The sequence below is a fragment of the Amblyomma maculatum genome, chromosome 10, assembly GCF_055883805.1.
Source record: "Amblyomma maculatum isolate TAMU_Amacu chromosome 10, ASM5588380v1, whole genome shotgun sequence".
Classification (NCBI taxonomy): Eukaryota; Metazoa; Arthropoda; class Arachnida; order Ixodida; family Ixodidae; genus Amblyomma; species Amblyomma maculatum.
In genome coordinates, this window is record NC_139353.1 from 5,645,058 (window position 1) to 5,671,948 (window position 26,891).

Consider the following 26,891-nt stretch of genomic DNA (forward strand, 5'->3'; position numbering starts at 1 on the left):
CATGAATTGCACTAGCAAGTCCTCAGGCTGCAACCTTCATATTCTCTGTTCTCCAGTTTTTCAGGGAAGTAGCTCATGTCTAGGCTAAGAGCTGCTCCTTATTTGTCATTTGGGAAGTATTTACTCCATTCTTGTGATGCGAAATTCCTTGACAGGTGTGCAGTTTTTTTTTTTTTTATTTTCAAAAATGCAAAGCTGCATTCAGTGGTATGTTAGGTCTGTGTTGCAGCATGATTAGCAGTACATGAGGCATTATAGCTGGTTGGTTGTTTATTTGTTAAGTGAGGTGTGACAGGGGTGCCACAAAATTATTGCAGGACCGGTTATATATAAACCTTCAACAAAAGCAAGAAGTTGATTACTCTGGTGTTTTGAAGAAGCTTCATTAGAAGGCTGATTAACGGTCGTGTAAAGTACCCTTGGGTGGAACCCCTATTTCATTGGGGCCCCATGGGTGACTGTCATCTCCCTGAAGGTGGTGGCTGGGTGTAGGCACACAGTTACCGACCATTTAGTCTAGTAGAAATGGAACAGGAAGAAATGTAGTAAGGAAGGTGCTTTCATTTGAGGGTGTAAGCAGTTGTGTGTGGTAATTTGTTCGCGTAGAATTGGCAGCGATAGTGGGTTGTATCCTATACATGTTCACCCACAAAAGTTAATGTGAGTGACGGTCATTGCATTACTAGAAGTTCATCTGTTGTGTTCATGAGCATTTTGGTACTTCGGCAGTGGAGGGTGAATTGTTGTAATGTGAGTTTGCAACAATGTTAGTGCGCAGGCTTACTTGCTCTATGCCACATAAGGCATATGCAGGCAAGCTATGATTGTTGAAAGTAACATTATGATGGCAGTATCCAATAGTCCCGCAGGCTTTGTGTGCTGCTGAATTGACGTTAGATTAAAACAGCTCATGGGTCAGAGGACTTGCAAATTAGGAAATCATACATATGGTTTTGTGGCGTTTTCTCTTTGTTGAAGCCTTGAGCACACACACACAGAACCACCTAAGCTGAATTGCACTCACATCGCATATTTTCTTTGTCTTTGTGAAGCAGAGTTGAGCTGACATAAAAATGTTCGCAGTAAAAGACATGTATGAGACAAGCAGACAGGGCAGTCATTGCGGATGTATTGTTTCATTTACTTGCTGAGAGGGAGCATAAAAAGATGAGGTGCAAACTATGCATGTTTGCATAATCAGTGGCAAGCATGCATGTCCATCATACATGCAGCATACAGACATTCCTTGGCAAAGCAGAAGAAAGAGTGCTGATGCATTTGTTTCTTTAACAATCACTTCGAATGCCCCAGGCCCCCCAAATTTCACATTCTTGCTCTTGTGTTCTGCCATCCAAGAATTTCTGTGAAGTTATTAATGCAGGTGGAAATAAGTGTTTTGCATAGAGGCACTCTTATTGAGCATGCCATCTTATCTAGCCTCCTGCCCAGAAGTATCAAAACGACTGGTGGTGAGTGCTCCTTGCAAGGGACAAGGGGCAGCGAAGTACTTGTATCTAAGAGTTTATCGCACGTGCTCTTCTCGTAGCTGACCCGTTTTGATGCGGAGACCTCTTTCTCTGCTGCTGCTTCGTAGCTTGCGACCATCAGCTTTCTGGTCTGCTATCTTTTCTCTGATTGTTGGCGTGCATGTATTGTGTTTGTGGGGCTCCTTGGCACGAATGGATAGTGTCTGATGAAAGGAGCTCTGAGGGGGAGTTTCAATATTCGATTTTCAGTGTGTGTGCCTACTGGCCTCTAGGTAAACACTTCAAGTTGATCACTGTCTTGAACAGGATTAAGTGGTTTGATGTTGCATTTATAAAAGCTGTGGTGACAACACATTTTGGAGGCTGGATCAGTTATGCAATTTCATCAACAATACCATAGACCACTGCCCTTTGGCCTTCTATTGATACCAGACTGCTAACATGATACATTTTTGTTTTCACTATTGGCACAGAACAAAACAAGGAAGCAGCATTGGCTCCCCACGCAGGTTTTAGCGACTTTCAGTAAACCTGCCCCTCTGGTAGTATCATTTATCCCTATATTTCTGTTACAAGTTGTGGGAAAGGAGCACAGATATGTGCATTATACTTCATGATAACCTTTTCTGGCAAGGAGCGAAAGCTACAGGCTAAACTAATACCCTCCCTTACGAAGTGGAAGAAAGTCCCCATTGCAGTTGTTTGTTTTCTCTTAAAACGTGTGTTATTGCTTTCATTATTTAAGGTGTATTTCAAAGACATGTTGTGAACTTCAGGCATTAGGAAGTGGATGAAAAACAACGTTACAGCAAATTTGCTAGGCATGTTTTGGTGCAGAAGGATCCCATAGGTGGTGCCAGCTGCACTAGTGTTGGAAAAGAAGCTGCAGCAGAGAGAGTAGCGTGACAGGTGCCAAGGGACACCACAAGTATGTCTAACTAGTGGACAATATTTTGTGGCTGTACAGTGAAGACTAGGCAGCAAAGGGAAGGTGACAGGCTTTTGTTCCCGTTTCACGGAGATTGGGCTACCTCAGCCCTATTCGGTATCTGTGGGGCAGTTTTATCAGCTCCAGCTTATTTACAACTTCAGTATTTTTAGTAGAGTGGGTATGTTGTGCTGCTTACAACATTGCTTCACTCTGTCATTAGCTTTACCTGTTACTTTCGACAACAGCAATTTAACATGCATATTCAATGCATATTCTTTTTGTTTGAAGAAGCCTTTTGATTTATAGGCAATATTAGAGAGACAAGAATTGTATAGAAGTTGCTGCTAATGTTGAATGCTAGCCTAGTTATAAATTGACCAGTTTCTTGTACTTCGATTGCACAGGCTGTTTGTGGCCTCGCATTTAGCAGTAGCTTATCAATATTTGACTTTTTTTTTTCTAATGACGGGCTAAAGTCTGGACATAACTAGTAGGAGCAGGGCTTTGCCGTACCTAGAAAGGCTGAGCACATTTGAGAATGAAGCTTGAGGCAGAATAAGGAGGAGCAAAGTGAAGTTAGCCTGCTATCATTGGAGCTGGACATAATAAAAAAAAGTGCGCAAGGTTTCTGCATTTGTCTGAGTTTTGTTTTAGGCTTCCCACCTCAGCCATCATGCACAGTGTACTGACTGCTTTTTGCCTGTCATTCTCCCAGTCTCCTTGTGCACATTTGTTCCTTCATCAGAAATGATTCCAGCTCGGCGCAATGTGCAACCGGGCATCTGTTTTGCTCAGAAAGAGCAGCATCTCTATTAACACCTTTTCACCTGGCGTTTTCTGTGAGGTGTAAAAAAGGCAAAAAGCAGTAGGTTCACTTGTTGGGCATTAAAAAGAGCATTGCTTTGTGTGAATCGGGCCATTGAGCACCAAGGTGACTGGGCCACCGCTCGCAGCCGCCACTGTCATTCCACTGGCTATGGGGGCCCTTCCGTGCCTGGCGCGACATTCTATAAATAAACGTGGCTCCCGCGAGTCTGGCAAGCACCCGGAGATGAATGCGTCGTCAGGCCTTGCGTTCTTTGAACTGCCTTGCATTTCACTCGAAAGCTCCCGGGAAGCCTCTTGACACTTGGGGCTATCTCGTGCCTGTGCTTCACTTTGTGTTGTTTGAATTTCTGCCTAATGTTCCTTAGCTAACGCACACACAAGTGTATGCTGCCAAGAGGCGAGCGGTGGGCATCGGCTGCTCTGGGCTTGCTTCGTGGTCCCATGTAGTAAAACTGGCAGGCAGGGAGTGGTTCCAAGTTCCATTCACCTTGTTGATAGTAAAGATGGTGCATCCAGGATTGCCCTAGGGCTTTGTTCTCGGCCCAGTTTCGAAATGAATGAGTTTCCTTGAACATCTTAGCACTGAGTCTGAGAATTGGTTTTGTGTGCCCTGTGACAGGATCAGATGAGTGCTGTTCTCGTAAGGAAACTATCTGGAAAGGTGACTTGTTTTGTTATGCAGTGAATAGTTTTCCAAGGAGAAGGCGCTGGCTGTTTCAACACAGCATGCTAGTTTTGTGCTGCGATTATATAGACCGGAATACAGTACTCTTGCAGCAAAATAGGCTGGAGCATACTCTTAAGCCCAGGCATCAGGTGCCAGTTTTGCCCAGGCTGGATAAATTTCAACTAAGTGCCTTTGCCCCTTGCATGATAAGCAAGTGGGAATTATAACCTTTGTGAGTGTTCCGTATCACCTTTCTGCCAGTTTAAAAAGCCATCGGGGCACTGCTGTGTTGTCTATGGAGGCAGCAACCACCAGAGGAATTGCAGGGAACCGGTTGGTGAGCACTGTGCACAATGTGCACGGCATGTGTTAGTCTCTGCCACTGCGGAGGTTTCAGCTGTTTTTGTTCCGCATAAAGCATTAAAAATGCTGGTTTACATCAAAGATCAATCGTTGCAGTCAGCGCGCGAGTAACAGCGTATGTTTAAAATAGTTGGCCATATTGCATGCCTATTGCCTTACATATAGCATTCAATGACGATGTTACAGGAACATGTGGCAGGCTCGGAATGAATGAAGTGCCAACTGATTGAAACCTTCTACCTGCACTGATTCCTTCCGGTTACACAGGTACAGCCCATAGCTATACCTTTTGGTGTCAACAGCATCTATTATGTAGTCCCACTGAAATAGTACAGTAGCTAGCAATATGGCCTGTGGTGCAGATGAATTTGTTCAAATGGGATGGTCCATTTTGGCCGTTAGAACTGCTTCGCTTGCATTTGTAGCTCCATTTTTCTCACATACTTCGCTGCGCAAGTTAGTGATTCATATTTCTCAACAAATTACATCCTCGAAGGGTTTGGGAAAGTAGCTTGGCGAACAAAATCAGACCTGCTATCTGTGCAGGTATTCCCACTTCATTGCACAACTGCAAGGCATGCAGATCAACAATTTCTAAGAACACTTTCAGCGTAAATTGCAGCATTATTGCCCCACTGGCAGGCGATGGACCTGAAAGGGCGTTGGCCAGTGGCCATATAGATCTTTCTGAAAGTTATCGCTGCAAATTATGTTGATAATTGTGACATTGGGCAGCATTTATAAAGCGTTGTCATGCCTAGCCCGTCAGCCCATAATTGGGCTTTTTTTCTATTTTTAACAGATGACCTTTAAAAGTTCTCAAAATGTCAGTCTGTTGCTTTCACAATGCTTCGCTCTGTACCTTGAATATGTTTACAGGAGCAGGAATTGTTAGTCTTAGGGTTTGGTTTATGGGTTTTAACATGCCAAAGCGACTCAGGCAATGGGAGACTCCTCATAGCCTCATAGCCTGTTAGTCTTAAACGAGGGTGTTGCTGTGGGCCAATTGGTTTAATATTGCTTAAAAGGAAACAGCGCAAAAACAAGACAAATCGGAGAAAATCAATGTTGTTTGTTCCTCGCTTTGTCCTGTTTTTGTGCTGTTCTCTTTTTAGCTATTAGTCTTACCACCACACTAGAGAACAAGACTATGCTATGGTAATTTTGCCATTACTGCTTAGCTTCCATAGTGCTGAGCATCTTATGCACATTCTTGGAACAGACAGTTTTCGAAAGAAGTGTTAACACTGGCTCTCAGTGCCATGTACTTCGCATTGAAGGCGCCTCTCCTCATCCCTTCTGCAAACATGCTGCTATCGTACGTCGCCTAGTGGCCTGACTCAGTGCTGTTATATACACCTTTGTCATGCTGGATCTCTGTGCCCCCATCTTCCACTGATTAGTGAATTTTAAGCCAGTGATCAGCCAGCGCCTCGTGTCACTTTTGGTGCTGTTTAGTAGACCCGCTTTTACTGCTGCAATTTCATCGTCAGTTGCGAAATTTTGCAATGTTTTTTTCCACTTGTGCTGATGATCAAAACTAGTAAAGGTCCGTTGGTTACTTGAAGTGCTTGTCACAGAAGGGGGGAAATTTTGATGGACTGTACCATTTTCTGTGCTGCTTGCAGTACTTGGCACTTCGCTGGCTCACTGCTGCTTTCTTTCTTTATGTGCAGGCTCACAGAGGGACAGTAAAGCTACGCCCCCTCACTGTCGCCATGTCCAGCGTGCGGACACCTCTGCAGACAGTCCATGAGTCGGTCACGACCGACCAGGTGAGCTTTTGCAGCCTACTGATATGCCACTGCTACTTTTGTGCTTGTTTTTCGCCTTGGCTGTCCTTAATTTCCACGAATCAAGCATGGTAGCTTTGCAAGAAGAAAAAGTGGCTGATGTGTATATTACTAAATGTAAACAAGTTTGAGGGGCTTTTTTATGCCCCATTTCCTAGCACAGTGGTCTTGTGATGGAGTGCACTGGCTCTTTGGTTATTTACAAGAGCAAGCAAATGTGCCACTGAAATTGCGAGGCAGAAAAGGAAAGTAAATGGACTGACACAGCATGCAGTGGCAAATATGTTACTCTCCTACTTGCAAATGCAGAATGAAATCTATATACAGTTTGTAGTCTAATCTAGCTGCCTTTAATGCAGCCAGGCTTCAGCTTCTAATTTCTCTCCCCATTAGAGGCGCAATCGCGTCTGGATGGAGTGATTTTGGCACTATGGGCATTGTCAGTTTCGCGTCGAACTTTATTTTATAGTCTGGTGCGTGTTTAGTGTCTGGCTGTTGTGTTGGTACGTAACAGCTTCTCGGTTCAGGGTAACAGTGTCTGTACTAACCACATGAGGCGCAGCATGCCAACTAACCACTGCTGTTGTTTTCAGGGCCCCATTTTTAAGTCTCCTAAACTCCCTACGGTGAGTGTGCTCCTTGGAGCTTTAACAGTGGTGGTGGTGGTGGTGTTGGCTCTGGGGGGTGGCACGCTAATGGCTTAGTGTGGTCGGTCGTGTATTGCTTTGTGCCCACTAAAGCTAGAAAAAGGGCATGCGAGCGACAAGGGCCTATACTGAACTGTGCTTGTTTTGTTGTCTTTGGGTTGCCAGATGTTGCGAAGTTGTGTACGTTTGCTGCAGCATTTGTGACAGTTGGGCGGTTTAACCGGCAAGCTATCTGTACTGTTAACAATACATTTCTGGGAAAAACGTTGAACAAAACAGCAATGCAGCGGAGATACATGGATAAAAGTGGAAGCACACTGGGTTCCTTGAACAAAGGTAGCGATGGTGACTGGCGAGACGACGACATTATGATGCACAACGCTTGCTTTTGGATATTAAACAATGAACAGCGGCCAAACATAAGTACTATACGGGCTGCCCAGAGAAGAAATGCAACAGTTGATGTGGCCGTGAATAAAACCATAATACAGTCTAATCACTAATAACGAATTCTGCGGGACCGAACAAAATTGTTCGTTATTTTAAAATATCGTTGTAATGAAAAATCTGCGATTATAATCCAGTGGTGAAACCTAGGCATTAAAATAACGTACCTTTGCCATGAGTGCCTGTGTGGACAAGCAAAACCTAAAATAAGAATGCTGCATTAAAGCTGATTTATTTGAAGAAATCAATTATTCTGCCGCGTGCAGCAAGCACGACCACACACTACATTACACCACTAAAGCACATACACCTTCCACTTTGCACAACACCTGATTGCACTGAGCGATGAAAGTACGAACTTTGTCCATGTGCAAAAAAACATTGCAGTTCGATATGATCTCAACTTCAGTGTTTTGAAAATCTTGTCTCGGTCTTTCAAAATGGTCGCCACGGTCGTTGCGGCAATGCTATTTGTTTGCAGAGGTCGATTTGCTTTTTCCCTGCATCGATTTCTTGCAGTGATAGCTTTGTTCCTATATTCTTGGCACTTCGCTGGCTGCAATCGTCAGATCTCGCAGAGACTTCGCAATAAGGTAATCTGCGAAAAACAAAAACCGTATCGCAGGCGCGAGTGGCACAAGCGACCGACCGACAAACGACACACAACACAGGAAGAAGGGCTGGCGGCTAGGCCTGCTGGCTACTGCGTAACAAACCGCAGCTTTGAGGTGGTGCGAGGAGTTGGCACTATATATGCTGATTATGATAGCTACAGCCCACGAACCATACACAAAGAAACGGTGGTTTCTGTCTCACGCGAGTGTTGCGAGCTGCGGCGCTGTTAATTTTAGCCGAATTCATAATGCTGATGCTCCTAGATTATAGAAGAAAAAATAAAATTACATACGTTATTCTGAAATATACACTATTTTCAAATTCGTAATTCTGAAATAGTTTTACATTGGAAACAGGAAATCTGGTGGGGATTCTTAAAAAATTTGTTACTTTCAAACATTTGTGAATGTGACGTTCATGGTAGCGAGATTTCTCTGTACAAAGTTAATAACATTTGAGGTCTGAAATGGAATCTAGTTTTGAGCAGTGCTTTGTGCATGCTCTTCTACTTTTTAACGTGCCAGTAACTTTGAGGGGAAGTCTCAGACCTGAAAATGTCAGCTTTTAGCGAATGTGATCTGGGCTCCTTGTGTACATATTGTACTGTCATGAAGTAAGGCCTAATTGGGATTGTGCATATATTTATTGTAGCGAATCAAGTATATTGTGAGCTCAAATTTGCCTTAAGACCCGCCACTGTATTTTTCTTCAGTAACTGTTCGATAAACAGCCTACACTGATGCTGTGTACCATTATGCAGTGGTTATTTATTATGTGCGGGATGAAGGGTTCAGTGCTGCTACATGGTCTGGCAGCTGCCCTAATGCTCACACATGGCCTCTAAGACAAGACGTGGCAAGTTTAGCAACATTGTCGTATGCCCAATCTCCAAGACCATAGCTCATGTGTGCCCATTTCTTGTCCTGAGCTCTGGTTTACTCCTTTGTGATCATTTAGAGGTCATTTGTTTACATATTTAACTTGACACTCATAGTTGACATACTGAATCTATGCTTCAGCCTTAATGGAGATTAGTGATCAGTCTTTTGACAACTATAACCAACTCCACAAGTTAACACCATACTGCAGTTCCACTAAGGGTGCTTTATGCATTATTGCTTATTCGTAAAATGGGGGAATATTAGTACAGACAATCAATTCAGTGCTATCAGGATTCGATTTAAATTTGATTTGGTAGTTAAGCCTGGCTATTTGGATTCAATCTAATTCGGTTCAGAAGTCCTTTGTCCCTAAACTGTTGCTGTGTCCATTTTTAGCTTATGTTTCTTAAAAAAACCTTTTGACTGTCGAATATTCCGAAAAAAATTCACCCCCAGTGTCATATGTTTGGAACTGCTGTGCGTTTAGCGCAGTACCCGTACGGCAAAAACGCCGCGGGACGAAATTCGGCTGCAGTACCTGTATGGCAGAAACGGTTGAAAGGGTTAAGCATGTCACAACCACATCTTACTTTTTTGTTGCGCTGACATGTCTTTGCAATGGGAAGGTGTTTGCTATCCTCGTGGCTACTATGCCTTTCAGATGTAACATGCAGACTTGCAATGTGGCTGAACCTCTCAGATTAGAAATTGGTAGTGGTTCGTGACTATGTGAATATCTTAAAATCAGTAGATGAAAATATTTTTAAGAATTTGCTGCTGTAAACAAAAAACAGCAAAAAAAAAAAAGCCTTTTGGTAGCCATTGCTGCAAACTGCAAACTGTAATTGGTGGATCTTGTTGTGCTTGACCGTTGCCTCTCACATAGGTCACTTGTAGTCATTACTGCTGTTAGCTTTGATTGAGGGACAGTTAAGTGGCTGGTTGAGGAGATACCTTCATGGTAGCATTGATTAAATGTCAGATTATATTGGAATTGTGTGTTTACCGTGAGAGTTTTTGTTCACGCATTTCATGCTAGTGATGGTTTTTTGCAAATTTACAAGCTCATCAAACACTGAATGCATCGGGATCCTTTGGCTTTTGGAAGGTTTGATAGACCGATGCTGCAAGTTTTGTTCTGTCACAACATTGAACAGTGTGCAAGCCAGTCGAGAGGCGCTTATGGAGCCTATTCATTGTCCTCGCTTGCCTTTGTGTCCATGTAGCGCCTTTCTCTTTAGCGTGCTGAACCAACTAGTCCAGCAACATACATTACTCTAGAGGAGTCCATGTAGCGCCTTTCTCTTTAGCGTGCTGAACCAACTAGTCCAGCAACATACATTACTCTAGAGGAGTTCCTGACAAGAAATGAGCTGCCTTTTTCCTGCATTGTACCACACAAGCACTTTATTTATTATTAATATTATTATTATTATTATTATTTACTTATTTATTTTAGATGAAGCATTACTTTTCGGGAAGTGGCACTCGTGTAGTCCTCTCATGCCGTTTTAAAAGCTTCTCGCTTTAACATCTCATCAGGTGAGCCCGTCTGCCCTTGCCTCGAGTAATGTGCTTTCCCTTTGCTGTGCACAGGGAGAGGAGGTGTCGGTGCTGGCGCCACGCACGACGTCGGCGCCGCGCAGCCGCACCTCTGAGGAGCCACACATTGGCCGCTACCGACTGCTCAAAACCATTGGCAAGGGAAACTTTGCTAAGGTGAAGCTGGCCAAGCATGTGCCTACAGGCAAGGAGGTTGCCATCAAGATCATCGACAAGACACAACTGAACCCTTCAAGCCTGCAGAAGCTCTTCCGAGAGGTAGGCTGTTCCCTCTCTCAAGTTTAGTGGTTTTTCTTTTTGATGGAAATAAGCTTGGCATAAAAATAGGGTGCTTATTTTATTATTTTCTGGAGATCATGAGATCATGGAGATCATGTGAGGGTTACCTTCGGCATTAGGAGCGCAGTCTTTTGGATTTTGGCTCTTTGTTTGAATTCTTGGAATTGTTGCATGAATTACCGTATTTACTCCCATAATGCTCGCACTTTTTTTCACGGAACTTTGATGCGAAGTTAGGGGGTGCGATAATTATGAGGGGAAGATTTTCTAGTAAATGTTTTGGAGTGCTAAAAACAAATATAAATAGGCGAAAATCTGTATTCTTAGCCAGCTATTGTAAATATAACCAAGACATTACTTTCAAGCAGAATTTTATTATAAAAGTATAGGGTCTGCCAAAGCATGAATTGCTAAAGCACTTTAATGCACGCAGCCTCACCATCACTCCAGCATTTCGTGGTATAATGTTCATAGTCGACCACACAGTTCTACTCTTCATCCGAGTCTGTGTCGACACTGCAATCGCTGTCTCCAGCAACATACACAACTCACGGCCATATTCACAAACGCAGCTTTACTCTATGCTCCACCTCCACTCTGTGGAGTGAAGAAAACAGCCGTTCCACCACTGCAGCGCCGGTTCAGATTCATGACCGCCTCTTGGCGTTTCCTCCGACAAGGTCTCCTCGAGAATACCTCCTCCACTTGAAGCAGCGCAACAAGTGTATGGGGACGAGATTAAGGCGAACTGTTGTCACGAAAACTGCGTGCTGAAGTGTGTAACACGCTCAGTTTTTGAGTCTTCTAAACAACTTTAGCAAGCAACCTCGATGTTAACAGCATAGTGGAACTTGTTTTGCAGGCTGGAGGAAAAAGATGGTTGTGAAATATGGCTGAAAGTGTTTTTGCATCTGGCAACAGTGGCTGCTGATGACGTAGAGTTTATGTAGAACATGATGCAAGCTTCAAGAAATTGTGTGGACACTTCGGCTTATTTGTTTGAGGTGAGATCTATGCTCGCCCTTTGCCGCTCTGCCTTTTTCTTATTGCCAGGCTTTGACAGACATCTACATTGAGGAAAACAAAGTAAAAGCCACTAACCCCTATGAGCATGGCTTTGGCCTTTAAGGGGCGAGCGGTGAAAACATGCGTGCTGCGTCGCAGCGCACTGAATTCGACTGCCCAGAAGCAAATGGTGCCTGCGGTTTCCAAACAAGTTGGGAGCCTTAATTGAAAACATGCTTGAAAAGCCATACCTTTCTTCAGCCGCGAATATCCCTGTGTAGGACGAGCACACCAATGCGCTCCCTCGACAGCGCCGCGCGTCCGAAGACCTACTACATACCCTCAGGCGACGGGCAACCATTGATGCATGGGGTGCAGCACAGATGTCTACACAGCCCCACTGCGCCTCTGGTGCCCCCCAGCTTACTGCATGCGACAGTGCTGTTCCCTCACAAGTTCACCGCCGTCTGCGGAAACCACCGCGCAGAGCGAGCCACGGAAGGAGTGCGCCGCCGTCACTACCTCTTGAGTCAGGCCGCGGGCGAGCTCACCGTTAATCATCAAATGCACGCCTCAACTCTGCACTCGGTAGGCTCCGAAAAGTTGTTCGCTTATCCGGTGACGACTTTAAACGTGCTTGCGCCACAGAAGTGTAATGCGATGATCAGCTACAGCACTGGTGTAGGCGGCTGATCATGGTTATCCTTGCTTAGCGGGAGCGGCAGGAGGCTAGTCATGGTCGCACTCGTGAAATGATAATGTGCCAGCACTCCTGGGTCTGTCACTCTTGGCCGATGCTTTAGAAAAAGGTTTAGTGCGCCTCGTCGTATCCACTTTCGGGAAGTTTGATATACTGGTAGAAGTCTGCATAGCGAGCGAATGATGTGACATCCGCCATATTCACAAGTGGAGTGGTGGTTGAGAAGCGGCAAAGGTAGCGTCAGTGCCAACTCGAGATTCTCGGGAAAACCTGTTTTCTCCGCCGCTGGAGAAGTGATTCGAGTGGAGGTTGCTTTTGTAAAAAAAAAAAAACAGGCCTCGAGGGCCACTTGGAGTAGAAGTTCGAGTGAAGGTGTGCTCGTGAATACGGTGGTCATTGATGCCGATTGTGATGGTGGCTATGCCCTTTGTAGCGGGTCGCTGCTGCCTTGTCGCGCGGTAGAGCCAAAAAATCGTAACAGAAGTAAAAACGCACAAAAACCCTCCGAAGCCAAAGTGCCTGCTGGTAGCACAGTTGCCATACTCTAGCATGTACTCGATAGCTTTCAGCCTAAAAGCAGCTGTATAGCTTGCGTACCTCCCTGTCACGATGTGGCACCAAGAACACTGTATAAGGCGAAACAAAACAACACTGACAGAACGAAGACAAAATGACGAGAAACTGAGACACCTCACATGGGGGAACGAAGACTACACGACTACTCAGTGAGCATAACCTATGATGATGATGATGATATATAAGAGCATGCTATCTCCGCCTGGTAGCGCGGGCACACAACTAGGCCAGCTAGTTTCAGTAGCGCTCCAAAGATAGTACTTGCTACTATTAGCAGATGACTCGAGACTAATTTTGGTGGTGCATTGATTATGCGAGGAAAAAAAAAAATCCAATTTTTGACAGCTATTGTGGGGAGTGCAAGCATTATGCAAGTAAATACGGTAAAAGTTTGGCCAGCCAACTTTAGTGAACGGAATTGAATTTGGCACCGTGCAGGACGCTTTCTTGCAACAGCTTACTCACTCTCTTTCTCACCTTGTGCCCTTGCCTGTCTTTCAGGTGCGCATAATGAAAATGCTGGACCACCCGAATATTGTCAAGCTATACCAGGTGATTGAAACTGAGAAGACTCTCTACCTGGTCATGGAGTATGCCAGTGGAGGAGAAGTCTTCGACTACCTGGTGGCCCATGGACGCATGAAGGAGAAAGAGGCACGCGCCAAGTTCCGGCAGATTGTGTCAGCTGTCCAGTACTGTCATCAGAAGCGCATCATCCACCGCGACCTCAAGGCCGAGAACCTCCTCCTGGACGGCGAGATGAACATCAAGATTGCAGACTTTGGCTTCAGCAACGAGTTTGTGCCTGGAATGAAGCTGGACACGTTTTGTGGGAGCCCACCATACGCAGCCCCCGAGCTTTTCCAGGGCAAGAAGTATGATGGGCCCGAGGTGGATGTTTGGAGTCTGGGCGTCATCCTCTACACCCTGGTGAGCGGCTCGCTGCCCTTTGATGGGGCAAACCTGAAGGAGCTGCGTGAGCGAGTGCTGCGCGGCAAGTACCGCATCCCGTTCTACATGTCCACTGACTGCGAGAACCTCCTCAAGAAATTCCTTGTCCTCAACCCTGCCAAGCGGGCCACACTAGAGGTGAGGGGATTTTCCCCGCACTTTGTTTGAACTTCTCTTTTTGAGCACTTGACTATGCTTTGCGTCGAATGCGATGTTCAACAGCGCACATAATTGATTTGGGGATTGTCGAGAACAATGTTCCGGTGCAACATGACACAAGGGGGACAAGCAAAGAAAGATGACGTGGATGCTGTGTTGTTGTTCTTTGCTGGTCCCTTGTGTAATGTTGAACAGGTACAAAGGGATCAAAGTTGTTCTGAACTTTTCATTTTCTGTCTTGTGGGGGCTATAAATTTTTTTCATTGCTCTTTCTTACTCCTGCTTTACAATTTTTAAACCGTGTTTTCGTTGAGGCCCTGTTGCACCTGGGAACTTTTGGAGACATCAGTAAGCAGCCACAATTGGATATGAGATTGAGCAGAGTTGCCACCTTGTGTTTATGTGCACGCTACGCGTACGGCCTGATGTCTGCAGTTGTTTCACGATTCTGGTATGCTTTTATTTACCCATCTGCTTCTTACAAAATAAATAAGAGCAGGTTATCGTCCCTGCTACAATAAAAAAAAAATTTGTCTAATATATCATGCTGGATAATGACATATTGCTTCATTCTTCAGCGCTTTGCCACGCAGCACCTCAAACACAGCGATATGTCGTTAGGCGCCATGCCAAAGCAAATTGAACAGGTGGCTGATGTTTATACAACCTTATGCGACCGCCCAGAAATCGTATGCTCTCGTTTCTCACTGGAATCTGACAGCTACAGAAGCACGAGCTGGCCTGAACGCTGTTGCCCAGCAGAATGCAGACTGACGAGCCTTTTTATGCCCTCTTAATGTTTGAGTGCCTTCTCACCATGTTAATCAGTTTGGTAAGACCTCTATTCGGCTGAGTGATGTTTCTGGCTTTCATGCAACGCTATTGCTTCCGAGGGGCAGACTAATACGGCACCATATTTCATGCGCACTTATCTCGCTTCCCTCCTTGCTTGTCTTTTTATACTTTAGGGATAAATGACTTTGATATTTGCAAGAATACATAGAGAATCCATTTATTTCAAAACAGTTCTATATCCTGCCCCTGTTCTCATAATAACCCTAAAATTTTGCTTTGCACAAGACTGGATCACTGTTCGACATTTGCAGTTTAGTCATTCTGTAGAAACTCGCCTGAGCAAAACCATGTCCATGTGAAAGTTATATTTTCAGCGTCTTCGCAGCAACGAATATTTGTAGCTTCATCGAAAAAATCATTACAAAATAATTGTGAAAAATAAATGCTTTGAACTTGGCACATGGGGAGCATGTGTCCAAGGTAATCAATTTCGTTCAGTTCTTGCAGGAACATGCTGAGCCTCAGTTTTCGGAAGTTTTGTATAGCTGGTGTAATAGTGCGACAGAGTGTACTTTCCTTGCATGCAGTCTTTGCAGGAAGGAACACTTATCTTAAATGTGCCTATGACAGAGGCAGCTGATAGGCATGTTTTAAATGCAATAATGGCCCGTTAATTCAGAAAAGACGGGGAAATTTCCTAGGTAAACAAACTTTTGAGTTAAGCAAAATGCCGAAATCAGTGGCAGTGCAAGTGCAGGGTTTTATTAATTTGCAAATCTTCAGGTTGGCAGGTATGCAAATATACCGGAAGTTTTATTTATTTATTTATTCAGTTCATTAAACTATTTCTGAATAAAACAATGCCATTCTTTCAACTGCAAGGGGTTTCTTTACTTCAAAAATTGCAAGAGAAAGACTGCCTTAAGTTGGCTTCACTGAATAGCACATGTCTTGCGGAAAAGCATCTCATCAAAAAAAAGCTCAAACCAAGCCACTACATCGTCAGTGTCAGGCAGTGCTTCGGTTATTCTAGTCGTTTGAGTAAACTGGAAACACGGTGGGGCAGCAGGTGGATTTGAAACATCGACAGGGCACCATTGCTTGCAGTCGCAAGGTCCTCCGTTCCGTCCGCAGAATCACTTTCACTTTCGCTTTTCACTGAATCAATCATCGTCAGAGTCCTCAGATGAGAACACGTCACTTTCTGTTTCCGAACAAAGCTCTAGAGAGCTGTGATCTGAAAAGGAATCTTCAAAATATTTTCTTTTACGCCCGTCATTTTCTTGTGGCACAGAGGCAGTCATGTTTCACGCACGGGTCGCAGGGGTGGGAAAAAAAACAAACAGAGAGAGACAGATGGCACAACATGGACAGATATTGCCATCTGATGTCAGAAATTGCAACTAGAAGCAATAAGACGAATATTGTTATCGATTCAATGAGAAATTTTTGTTCATGACTGATATAGTCGTCATTGGTAATATTGGTACAGAATCTCATGACGACTATACTCGTCATTGGTAGAGAAAGGGCTAAGGGGTCGCCAAAAGCAGTCATATCTTTCTTCTACTGCGAAACAGTGTGGTTGAGAGTAAGCGCCGTGACCGATTAACCCATTTGTTACAGCGCGGCACTGATAATTAAAAAAAGTGCTGTCTGCTGTGGCATCAATGCGAAGCAGTCTAGGCCTAGTGACGATTAGGAGAAGCAGAAGGCCAGAGCCCTGCTGTGAGCACATAACACCTGTTGGTAGCGGTGTTTCCCCTCTGCTCTACTGGTCAAAATTTCAAGGTATTCACAGTGCATCCGATAAAAGTTTTGAGGCAAACAGCGGTGATCTCTTAAACACGGGAAAAAATGTTAAGGCATATAACATGCATCATAATGAAGTATGGAAAGTAAATGCATATAGATCAATATACAAAATGCAGACAGCACATCACCAACTGCCTAGGATACTGATTGAATTACAGGATCATCAAATCTACAAAAAAATATTTCAAAGAGTTGAAAAGATATTTTATGACTCGCCACTTGTTTCTTAGTGCTGCCTGTTTGTTTACTTGCTTTGTGCCCAAGTAGCGGTAGTACCTAATGTTTTCCCTTTACTTGCCCATTTCATTTTTGTATAGTTTTTGCGTGCCTTTGATCTTTGCATAGCTTTTTTTTTTTTTTTGTCAATTGTTGTGTTGCTTGACCTTAATGTGCTGGGCTGTTTACCACTCTTTTTGATGGACTGTTTATTGGTATACATGCATATACATGGGTATACAAGCATATGGGATAACATTAGTGCCTCTAGGCTGAGATTCTTGCCGCGGCTTCGCTTGCATGTATTGCATTAAATGTGTGGTTGTGTTAATAGCTTAATATCATGTAAAACGCCTAAGACTTCTTAACATTTTTTCAGGATGAGGTAAGTAGACTGCCTCTATTTATACTTTTTTGCAACTTCGTACGCCACGAGCACATAACGTTCAGACGAACAGCATAGAGCAACAGTCCTAATACACTCTCATGATTGGCTAAAGGGGTCTAGCTTCTAGGCCTAGGTTAGTCATGGGATTAAAGTACACAAGGTTGCCTTGAAGGGCGGATTCCTTTGTGTGGCGGCTTCGTGTCTAGCTACCTGGAAAGCCTAGAATGGTCAGAAATTGTCTACCCGGATAATTCAGGGGATTTTTTGGTATACCATCAAAAATGTAGCCGCAATCGGGAAAATGACGAACTGAAACCAACACTATCGAAATTCCCATGAATTTTGACAATGAATGTCGAGCACGGTGTCCATTCACATAGTCATGGTATCTTTTTGTTTCTAACATTTGGCATCCTGTTCATTTTGGCTATATTGTTCTGTTCTGTATGCCACGCTCCTTGTGAAGTTTGGCCCATCGCAGATCAACTAACCTCAGTTCAGTTCAGTCGTTTCCGACTCTTCGTGACCCTATGGACCATACCACGCCACTCTTTCCGGTCTCTCACTATCTTCCTAACATCACATAACTTCATCTGCAGCGTCTCGAGGATGCCATCTAACCATCACGTTCGCTGCCTACCCCTTCTCCGGTGACCCTCAACTTTTCCCAACATCAAATCTTTCTCCAGCGACTCCTCTCTTCTCATCAGATGACCAAAGTAGCTGAGCTTTAACTTTAGAATTTGACCCTCCAATGAGTAGTCAGGATTTATGGTCGACAATATCGACTGATTTGATCTTCTGGCCGTCCAAGGAACTCTCAAGATTCTCCGCCAGCACCACAATTCAAACGCGTCAATTTTTCAGCGGTCAGCCTTCTTCACAGTCCAACTCTCGCATCCATACATCACAACTGGAAATACCATAACACGAGTTATACGGATCTTGGTTGGCAGACTAATGTCTCTGCTCTTTACTAGGCGGTCAAGGCTAGCCATGGCTCTCTTTCCCAGAAGTAGGCGTCTCCTAATTTCATGGCAGCAGTCTCCTTCCGGGGTTAGCTTGGAGCCCAAGAAGAGAAAATCTGTCATAGCTTCTACTTCTTGTACCTTGATGCTCCAGGACTTGATGGGGCAAGACGCCATGATCTTTGCCTTTTTAATGTTCAGTTTAAGCCCAAACTTCTCGCTCTCTTCTTGTACGCGCATCAGAAGTCTCTTGAGTTCCACTTCACTTTCTGCCATTAAAGTGGTAATCATCCGCATATCTAAGGTTGTTGATACGTTTCCCAGCAGTCTTCACTCCAGCTGAAGACTCGTCCAGACCGGCCTTCCTCATGATGCACTCAGCATATAGGTTAAATAGGCAGGGCGACAGTATGCAGCCTTGTCTCACTCCTTTCTCAATCGGAAACCAATCAGTAAGACCATGCCCAGTTCTGACTGTGGCCTCTTGCCCTTCATACAGGTTCCTGAGGAGATAGATGAGGTGATTTGGAACTCCCATCTCTTGGAGAGCTTGCCACAATCTGCTGTGATCTACGCAGTCAAACGCTTTCACGTATTCAATAAAGCAGAAGTAGATGGGTTTTTGGAACTCTCTTGCTTTTTCCATGATCCAGCAAAGGTTGGCAATCTGGTCTCTAGTTCCTCTGCCCTTGCGAAACCCAGCTTGCACGTCCGGAAGCTCCCGATCCACATACTGCTGCAGCCTACCTAGGAGGATTTTCAACATCACCTTGCTAGCCTGCGAAATAAGCGCGATCGTGCGGTAGTTAGAGCAATCGTTGGCACTGCCTTTCTTTGGAATAGGGATGTAAACTGACCTCCTCCAATCCTGTGGCCATTGCAGGGTTGTCCAAATTTGCTGACATAATGTATACAGAATGTTAACAGCGTCGTCATGGTTGAAGTTTTGAAGCAACTCAGCTGGAATGCCATCAATTCTGCTAGCTTTGTTCTTAGCAAGGCTGGCTAAGGCCCATTCAACTTCTATCTTCAGGATGCTACTACTAACCTAGCTACATTCAAACTTGTTTTATGCTTGCGAAATAAGCTGTGGCCAGTAACATTTGGAATTTTTCCACCTGTAGTGTTCCTTGCATAGAATTAGGTAGGATTGCGGCCCTATCATGGCATCATGATTATTCGGGAAACTTTGCTCTTGGGCCTTGTCAAACTTGCTTTCATTGCAGCATTTGCAGTTTAAAAAGTATTTTTTTTTTTAATACGTGTTGATTTTATTTACTGTAGAAAAGATGATGAAACTGCACTGACACAAATGATGATGGTTTCTAGATTCTTAACTGATTAGCTGTCACACGCACTTAAAGCTAGAGCTGCCTTTTCCAGATCCGGTCTTGTGCTTGGCAATCCAATCGCCTTGTGCCACCGGTAGATTGCCCTGCCAGAGGTACTGGGATCGACATCCAGCGCCCCCACCAAATGAAGAGGGATTCATGGGGATGACCGGAGGACCGGAGATGGCGACTGGTGGCGCCAGATGATAAAGTTACAAAGCACAAGACCTGGTCCAATGAAGGCCGCTCGAGCTTCAAGTGCACGCGACAGCTGTTCGGCGAAGAACCCAAAAACTTTCATCGTTTTTGTTGTCTTTTTTACACCGCTGTCGTCAGCAGTTATGCTTTCCCGGCTGTTCAGCGGACAGGCAATTTGAAGAGGATAGTTTGCAGTGGTCAGATACAACTCGAAGAAAAAGCAGGTCATGCTTTCTTAAAGGCCCCGTGTGCAATCATGAAGTGTACCAGCTGCCCCGTGCAGCCATTGGCTTCACAGGCCAGGAGGGCTAAGGGACGCTGAGGAGGGCAAAGGGGCTGCACGACGTCCCCTCATCTATCCATCATAACAATTCATGGTAATGCAGGTGAAAGATGATGCTGTTCAAGTCTTAATGAAGTTAACCTTGGTGCCATGAAAATCGGTCAGCGCCATTGACTGAGAGGCGCTTGCAGATTTATTTTTAGTTCTATTGGCTGTCAAGCTCTACTTGCCAAGGGATCATGTGGCTGGAACTCTGCTATGTGAAAAGTGATTACTCCAAGTTTTATTGCTCCTTACTGTAGTCCTCTATGCCTTTTGGGCATTTATAGCTCTGGGATCATTTTACTCCGACCCGCCACAGTGGATCAGCGGTTAGGGCACGCGACTACTGAACCAAAGGATAATAGGCCTAATCCCGGATCAAGTGGCCGCTTCTTTGTGGAGGCAGAACGCAAGGCATCCGTGTACTGTGCAATATCAATGCGCATTAACGAATACAAAGTAGGCGAAACGTCCAGAGTCTTCCGCTACGGCGTCTTTTGTATCTTGAGTCAGTTTGGGACGTTAAACCCCATAAACCAAACCATTTTACCCCGACTATCAATTTTTTTTCATGATTTCTATCTTTCTCTTTTATTTTGTAGGTGATAATGAAGGACAAGTGGATGAACATAGGCTATGAAGACGATGAGCTAAAGCCCTACTTGGAGCCTGAAACAGATTTTGGGGACTCCAAAAGGATAGGTAAGTGCTGCCTCTGATTTCGTTGCCTTTGCTCACATGCCCACCATCTACTAACTCGCAGATTGTGAAACAGTTTGTGACAACTGCTTGTTTTAACCGTTAATTCGCCACCTAGAAATCGCTACCCATGTGAACTTGGCCCTCGGAATCAGCCATTTGTTTCTTTTTTTATGTACACTTTTCTGCATTAATGTTGAGATTGCAGGTACCTCGGGAAAAAAAAAAGCTCTTTCCACCCTGAGGTACTGCCTGTTGAAAAATGTGCTTGAAAAGCTGCACAGTACACACAAGGGCTCAATTTCCTGCATTCCCTGCAAGATAGTTGGGCCTTATTGCCACCCCTGTGTTTTGAAAGTAGTGAAACCTCGTTATAACGAACAGTTAAAAAATCTGAAAATAGTTCCCTCTATCCATAATTCGTAATATATAATTTCGTAGAAAATACTTGAAGAGTAGCAAAATTCAATCGGAGAAGGCACAGCAACTCGGAGGGGGCCTACTCGGGTCACGTCCATTTATTTACGCTCAAAGAACTGCATTATCGCGGCTTGTTTTTTTGTGTTGATCGCGTTCCATATCACGCCCTGTTCCACTGTTTGCAAACACTCAACAAGGGCAAACCCACTGCTCTCAATAGCATTGCAGTGGCGGTGCAGTAAATCCAATGCAGCAAGCACTTCTTGTGAAGTTGGAATGTTCTTATCGTCTCCAGGGTCAGCGTGAGCTTAGTCTGCGGGATGTTCAGAGACTTCCACAGTGATTTCTGCGTCTGTCAGTAGAGCCGTGGTCACTGCGATGTCGTCGTCGCCTAAAATGTCCTCTACAGTCATTGTTGCGGGCATGTCACCAACAAAACGCGAAAAATTGTTCCAGGCCTCATCGAGTTTGCGGAGCTCTGCTTCGTCGAAATCGTCCCCATCGTCACTTGATGCACGGGCCTCTGCTGGAACAAAATCTGCGTGCCGAAAGCAGTTGGCAATCGTTTCGCCTTTCACGCTGTCTCATGCTGCTTTAATGCTCCCAGCAAGTCTATATCAAGTCCTGCTTTATAAGAAGCTTCACGAGAAGAGGGTCAATCAGTCTTCTCTTGTAAACTGCCTTGAAGGCCCTGATTTAATCTTGAGCTTGGTCTTTAACGTCAGTGCTGCTCTTTTTTTCGCATTCACCGTCATCACAGCACTACGCACACCCGCGCACCACACTCGACACGACGACCGACTGCAGCCTCCGCCGAACGCTACGACGGCCACGCCGGGACGCCGCTGCTAACACTAAAACGAAAAAACGCGAGACGCAATAACCAAAAGGCAAAAGGAACATTCGGTCGCGCCGCTGCTGAAGCAGCGCTGTCAGCGATTGTGAGATGCGAACGATTTCTCATGGCCTCCGAGATTACCTCCGCGCGTACAAACAGGCGCGCGGCAGGGATCTCGGAGGCCATGGATTTCTTTGGCTGTCAACTCCCAATGCCGTCGTGGCATCTGTGGCGCTGTCAGTGCCTGCGAGGTAGTCCTGAACGTTTGCTGTGCCGCACAACACACATGTAGTGCAACGAAGCCTACCTCCTGCTATTAAAGTAGGTAGTGCTTGGCATCGCGAAGTTCGTAGTATCCGTTTTATGCGGAACAGTGTTCGCTATGGGAAGTTAAAAATACATGTTTGACAAAAATATTTTGGAAGAGTTCGATATACAGTAAAAGCTCGTTAATTCAAATTCCACGGGGCCGCCAGGCCAGTTCGAATTAACCAAAATTCGAACTAATGAAAGTGAGCAAAAATGAAGGCGTTTGATGCCCGGAGGGCACGAAAAACATTTATTTAGCAAAAAAGTCTGTTATCATCTTCTGCTTCTTCTCTCTGAGGGCTACCGTACTCACTCGGTCTTCTAGCATGCGAATGCGACGCAGGGAGTCTTCTTCCCCCTCTTCAAAGCTGAAGAAAAGGCGCGCGACATTCAGCGCTCCCATAACTTCTGCCGCGGATGGACGCACGGGCTCTTGCTCCTCGTCGTCGTCCTCGTCTTCTGCCTTTTCTGGGACAGACTGCTCCCCAACAATTTCAGCGACAATGTCCTCATCACTTAGGGCACCGCACACTGCTGCATCGCTGTCTACTCCAACGTAATCATCAAAACTGACGTCCTGCAGCACAGCACGCACAGCCGCAGGCAGAGGCTCATCAAAACTGACGTCCTGCAGCACAGCACGCACAGCCGCAGGCAGAGGCTCATCAAAACTGACGTCCTGCAGCACAGCACGCACAGCCGCAGGCAGAGGCTCCGGACTCCCATCGTCGCCACTTTCTTTCATACTTCCGGCAGCAAAGCCACAGTGGTGGAAGCAGTTTGCAATTGTGGACGGCGTGACCTGCTCCCATGCACGCACCAACATGTGCATTGCTGTGAGCAATGTGATGGTTCTGGTCTTCTGGTTTCCAGTGCACAAAGTCATGCGCTCGATCATGTGGCGCCTATAGAAACATTTGATGTTTCTGATCACCCCCTGATCCATCGGCTGCAAGGCCGCAGTCGTGTTGGCGGGCAAAAAGACGAGCCTTGTGGCTTTCAGCTCGGCGTCGACTTTGTGTGCCGAGCAGTTATCCACAATGAGGAGAACTTGACGCTTCCCTAGCTCCATCCTCCGATCGAATTTCAAGAGCCATTTTTTAAACAATTCGCCCGTCATCCACGCCTTGCTGTTGGCGGAGTATTCCGTCGGCAGTGTCCTAATGTTCTTGAAACATCTAGGCTTATTTGCCTTGCCGACAACAAAAAGAGGGACCTTCTCCGTCCCGGTCATATTAGCGGCGACCAGAACAGTAATCCGCTCTTTGCTTCGCTTGCCGCCAGCGCAGCTGTCCCCTTTAAATGTTACTGTTCTGTCGGGCTGGAGCTTATAAAACAAAGCCGTCTCATCAGCATTGAATATATCATGTGCCGAGTAGCTTTCTAAGTACTGCTGCAGAGCACCGCTTCGCCACGTGGAACAAGTTTCTGCATCCACTTCTGTGGCTTCTCCAGACAACACCCGGAAGACAAGATTATGTCTGTCTCTAAAGCGGTGAAACCATCCTTCGGAGGCGACAAAATCTTCACATTCAAGCGCAGGGCGAAATCGGCCGCCTTCGCCATAATTGGGCCGCTCAGTGGAATGTCAGCGCTTCTCATTTCTTTCACCCACGTGATCACAGCGGTCTCAATTTCCGGATACTTGGCTAACCGAAGCCTTTTTCTGTTGGTGGCGAAATCTTCGGCTTCATAGGCATCCTCGATGGCCTTCCTATTTCGGACGTACGTCGACAACGTGCTTGGTGGAATCCCGTGCTTTTTCGCGATTTCCACTTTGCTGGCCTTCCGTTCATCCACCTCGCGTAAAATAGCCACTTTCTCCTTCACCGTCTTGGCACAGTATTTCCCACGCGAACACATCTCGCGGACACAAGCTCACAACAAGCGGCGTGCAAAACGAGGGCTCACGAAATGCAACACGAAACCGTGGTCGATAACACTAAAATGTCGTTCCTCGAAGGAGTCGCGGCAGGAAAGACTGTTTAGTACTTGTTCCAGCACCCTAGCGGCGCCCCGATGATTGTGCCATCTATCGTTCTGCCGTGAAAGCTTCCAACGATGGTTTTTAACAGCGCCGCTTGGTGGCGGCGCCAATTTTTGAGTGAATTAACGAGCTGTTACGCGCATAGACTTCTATGCACTGCAGACCGGACCACGATGACTATTTCGAATTATCCAAAATTTCGAATTAACGAGTTGTGAATTAACGAGCTTTCACTGTATTCAATAATTCATTATATGCGTGTTCGTTATATCAAGGTTGGACTGTACTTCCTCATAGGCCTGTGAATGTCACTTGATCATTTCTCCCACTGCAAAGTAAACCTGTGATCCTCGGCTCAAACCTTTGGGCATGCTACCTTGTGCATTGCGCACAGTTGTTTGTGTAGTGCTGTGCAACTCCTCTGCCATGTCGTGCGGCTTAACCCTTTTCGATAACATTGATTGGCAAGTGAGTAGCAGAGCAAAAGAATTTGATTCATTGGCGCTTGTGTCAGTAGAGCTGAAATAAGCTCAAGGCTGTCCTTGTACCACAGTCGCTGGGCCCAGGCAGTGATCTAAAGCTGCGAGCTTATATTGTCAGGGTGCCGATGAGAAGGATAACTATGCTATAACTATGTTACTGTTCAGTGTTGCTTCTCGACTTTTGAACAGCTTTTCAGGCATGATTTTATTGTGCAGAATACACCATATAGACAGTTCGGTTTCTAATGCTTTGTATCATTTCAAATCAGTGTTATTGAAAATTTCAGAGAGGGGGGCCAACAAATACTCACCCTGATGGTTTAGCCATCTAAGCTTTCGGTAGTTTTTATTTCGCATTGCATTTCTTCCTGTCATCCCTGCGTGGGCCGAGCCGTTCACTCATACTTTCAAAACTGATGCTGCACTTGAGTAGCATGCCACCCGTTTCCCTTGATGACTTACATGATAGCCGTATTAACTTTCTCCTCCCTCGCCTCTTCTTTTACTCTGTTTGCAATGCCTTACCATTTGTGTGTGTGCGTGTCCCTTGCCTTGCTTCGGGGTCCTTACTGGGGACCACTGCTGTACTAACCTGTGGCTTCCCCTCCCTCCCTTCTTTCCCTGCCATGCTGCCGCCATCTCCTCCTCCACTTGAATACCCCTTGGGGAACGGCAGCTCTGTCTTCCCGCGCAGAGATCCTGATGTCGATGGGATACAGCCGGGATGAGATAGAGGATTCCCTACGCAACAGGAAATATGACGACATTATGGCCAACTACCTGTTGCTGGGCAAGCGGACCACTGAGGTGAGAGGTGCTTCTGTAAAAGGTGGCCCCCAAGAAGTTTGTACTCACAGAGGGACTCTGTTTTCCTTCTTTCAGAACGAGAGCTGTGATTCGAGGTCTAGTTCCAGCTTATCCCTGAGGACATTGAGGCCCAGCGGCGTGGAAGCGGCGGCCGTGCCTTCGGCGCCCAGCCAGTCCCCCTCCCACGTCAAGGTGCAGCGCAGTGCCTCGGCCACGGCCAACAAGCCCCACCGCAGGCTCAGCCACGGCGCCACTGAAACGGGGGCTACCCAGGCGGCAACCCCCAGCGCCGGTCAGCCTCTCTCACCTTGTCTCTGATTTAACTGCAGCAGTCATGGCTGGGTTCTTGCTTGACAGGAGAGTTTGGTCATCACTGCCAGCTCCTCTTGATAGCTTTTGCATTTTCTGTCGTGTGCAATCGGCGCACTCTTGCGGTGGGCCAGAAGGCTGGGCGATGCTGTGTGGTATTCATTTGCAAAGAAGCACCAAGTACAGAACAACACAGGAAGAAGAGATGCATTGAAACATTTTTGCTTTTCTGTTTTTGTGATCACCAGTGCCAGCTGGCTGGGTTTTGTGATGACAGTTAATGCGAGGTGAGACTCTGGTGCATGCTGAATTTGACCATGAGCTCTTGACAAGAGCCAGTGTTGCTGCAGTTGATACTGCTAGGCAGTATTGCTTGCTTCGGATGAACCCTAGGTCATGAGGTCAAATGCTGGCTTTAGGCAGAAGTGGCAGAAATGCAAGTGCCCCTGGTTTGTGCACTGCCAGGGTGTGTTAAAAATCCCTAGGCATTCAGAATTAATTAAGAGCTCTCCTTTGTGGCTTTCAGTCTCGGGTTGTGCGTAGCTCCTGGACGCGTACCGCAGTTCTCTGTGACAACTGTGTGGTACTTGCGTTGCTGTTCTTAGGCACCCCGGCGGCCGGAGGAGGAGGGGGCGCCGCCTACAAGCGGCAAAATACGGTGGACGTGCAGCCCTCCCGGGAGAGCCCGGGCTCCCCGCGGGCGGCCCCCAAGGCGGTGCTCAAAAAGGCCGGGTCAGGGGGCACCGCCACCACCCCGCTGGGCGGCAGCGCCACCAACGCGACCAGCAGTCCCTCCAAGGCAGCGGCGGCGGTAGCCGTGCGCAAGGCCCCCAACTCGGCGCCAAACTACATCAAGGCCAACTTGAGCGGCATTCCACGGCGCAACACATACAACTACGCCGAGGCCAAGGCTGGCAGCCCTGCCACAATCGACGCTCCTGCCAGGTGAGGGGGGTGAGGGCGTGTTTTTCCAGGGACTTTTGGTGGTGCTGCTCTCAAAGCACAGTGCTTTCTTTGTCCTTTATTTCATATCGGGCAGAGGCAAGTTTGTGCACCTAGGCTTCATTCATTCATCCTCTGCAGGGCTTAGAGAATCGTTTGTGTGGGTAAGA

The 26,891-nt window shown here is 46.0% G+C and overlaps 1 protein-coding gene across 15 annotated transcripts in view; it reads left to right on the plus strand.

Annotated features, from left to right (window-relative positions):
- Window positions 1-26,891, plus strand: part of LOC146175438 (MAP/microtubule affinity-regulating kinase 3-like) — a 143,721-nt gene that overhangs the window by 86,496 nt on the left and 30,334 nt on the right. For 9 of the 15 annotated variants that reach the window (XM_084581789.1, XM_084581793.1, XM_084581794.1 and 6 more), the window contains 8 exons: window positions 5,953-6,051; window positions 6,663-6,695; window positions 10,256-10,480; window positions 13,284-13,871; window positions 20,531-20,630; window positions 25,340-25,470; window positions 25,546-25,762; window positions 26,385-26,724. In XM_084581789.1, coding sequence (XP_084437915.1) covers window positions 5,953-6,051; window positions 6,663-6,695; window positions 10,256-10,480; window positions 13,284-13,871; window positions 20,531-20,630; window positions 25,340-25,470; window positions 25,546-25,762; window positions 26,385-26,724 — 1,733 coding nt within the window. Of the gene's footprint in view, window positions 1-4,462; window positions 4,544-5,952; window positions 6,052-6,662; window positions 6,696-10,255; window positions 10,481-13,283; window positions 13,872-20,530; window positions 20,631-25,339; window positions 25,471-25,545; window positions 25,763-26,384; window positions 26,725-26,891 lie in introns of all 15 variants that reach the window. The other 6 variants (XM_084581790.1, XM_084581804.1, XM_084581792.1 and 3 more) reach the window with 4 other exon arrangements.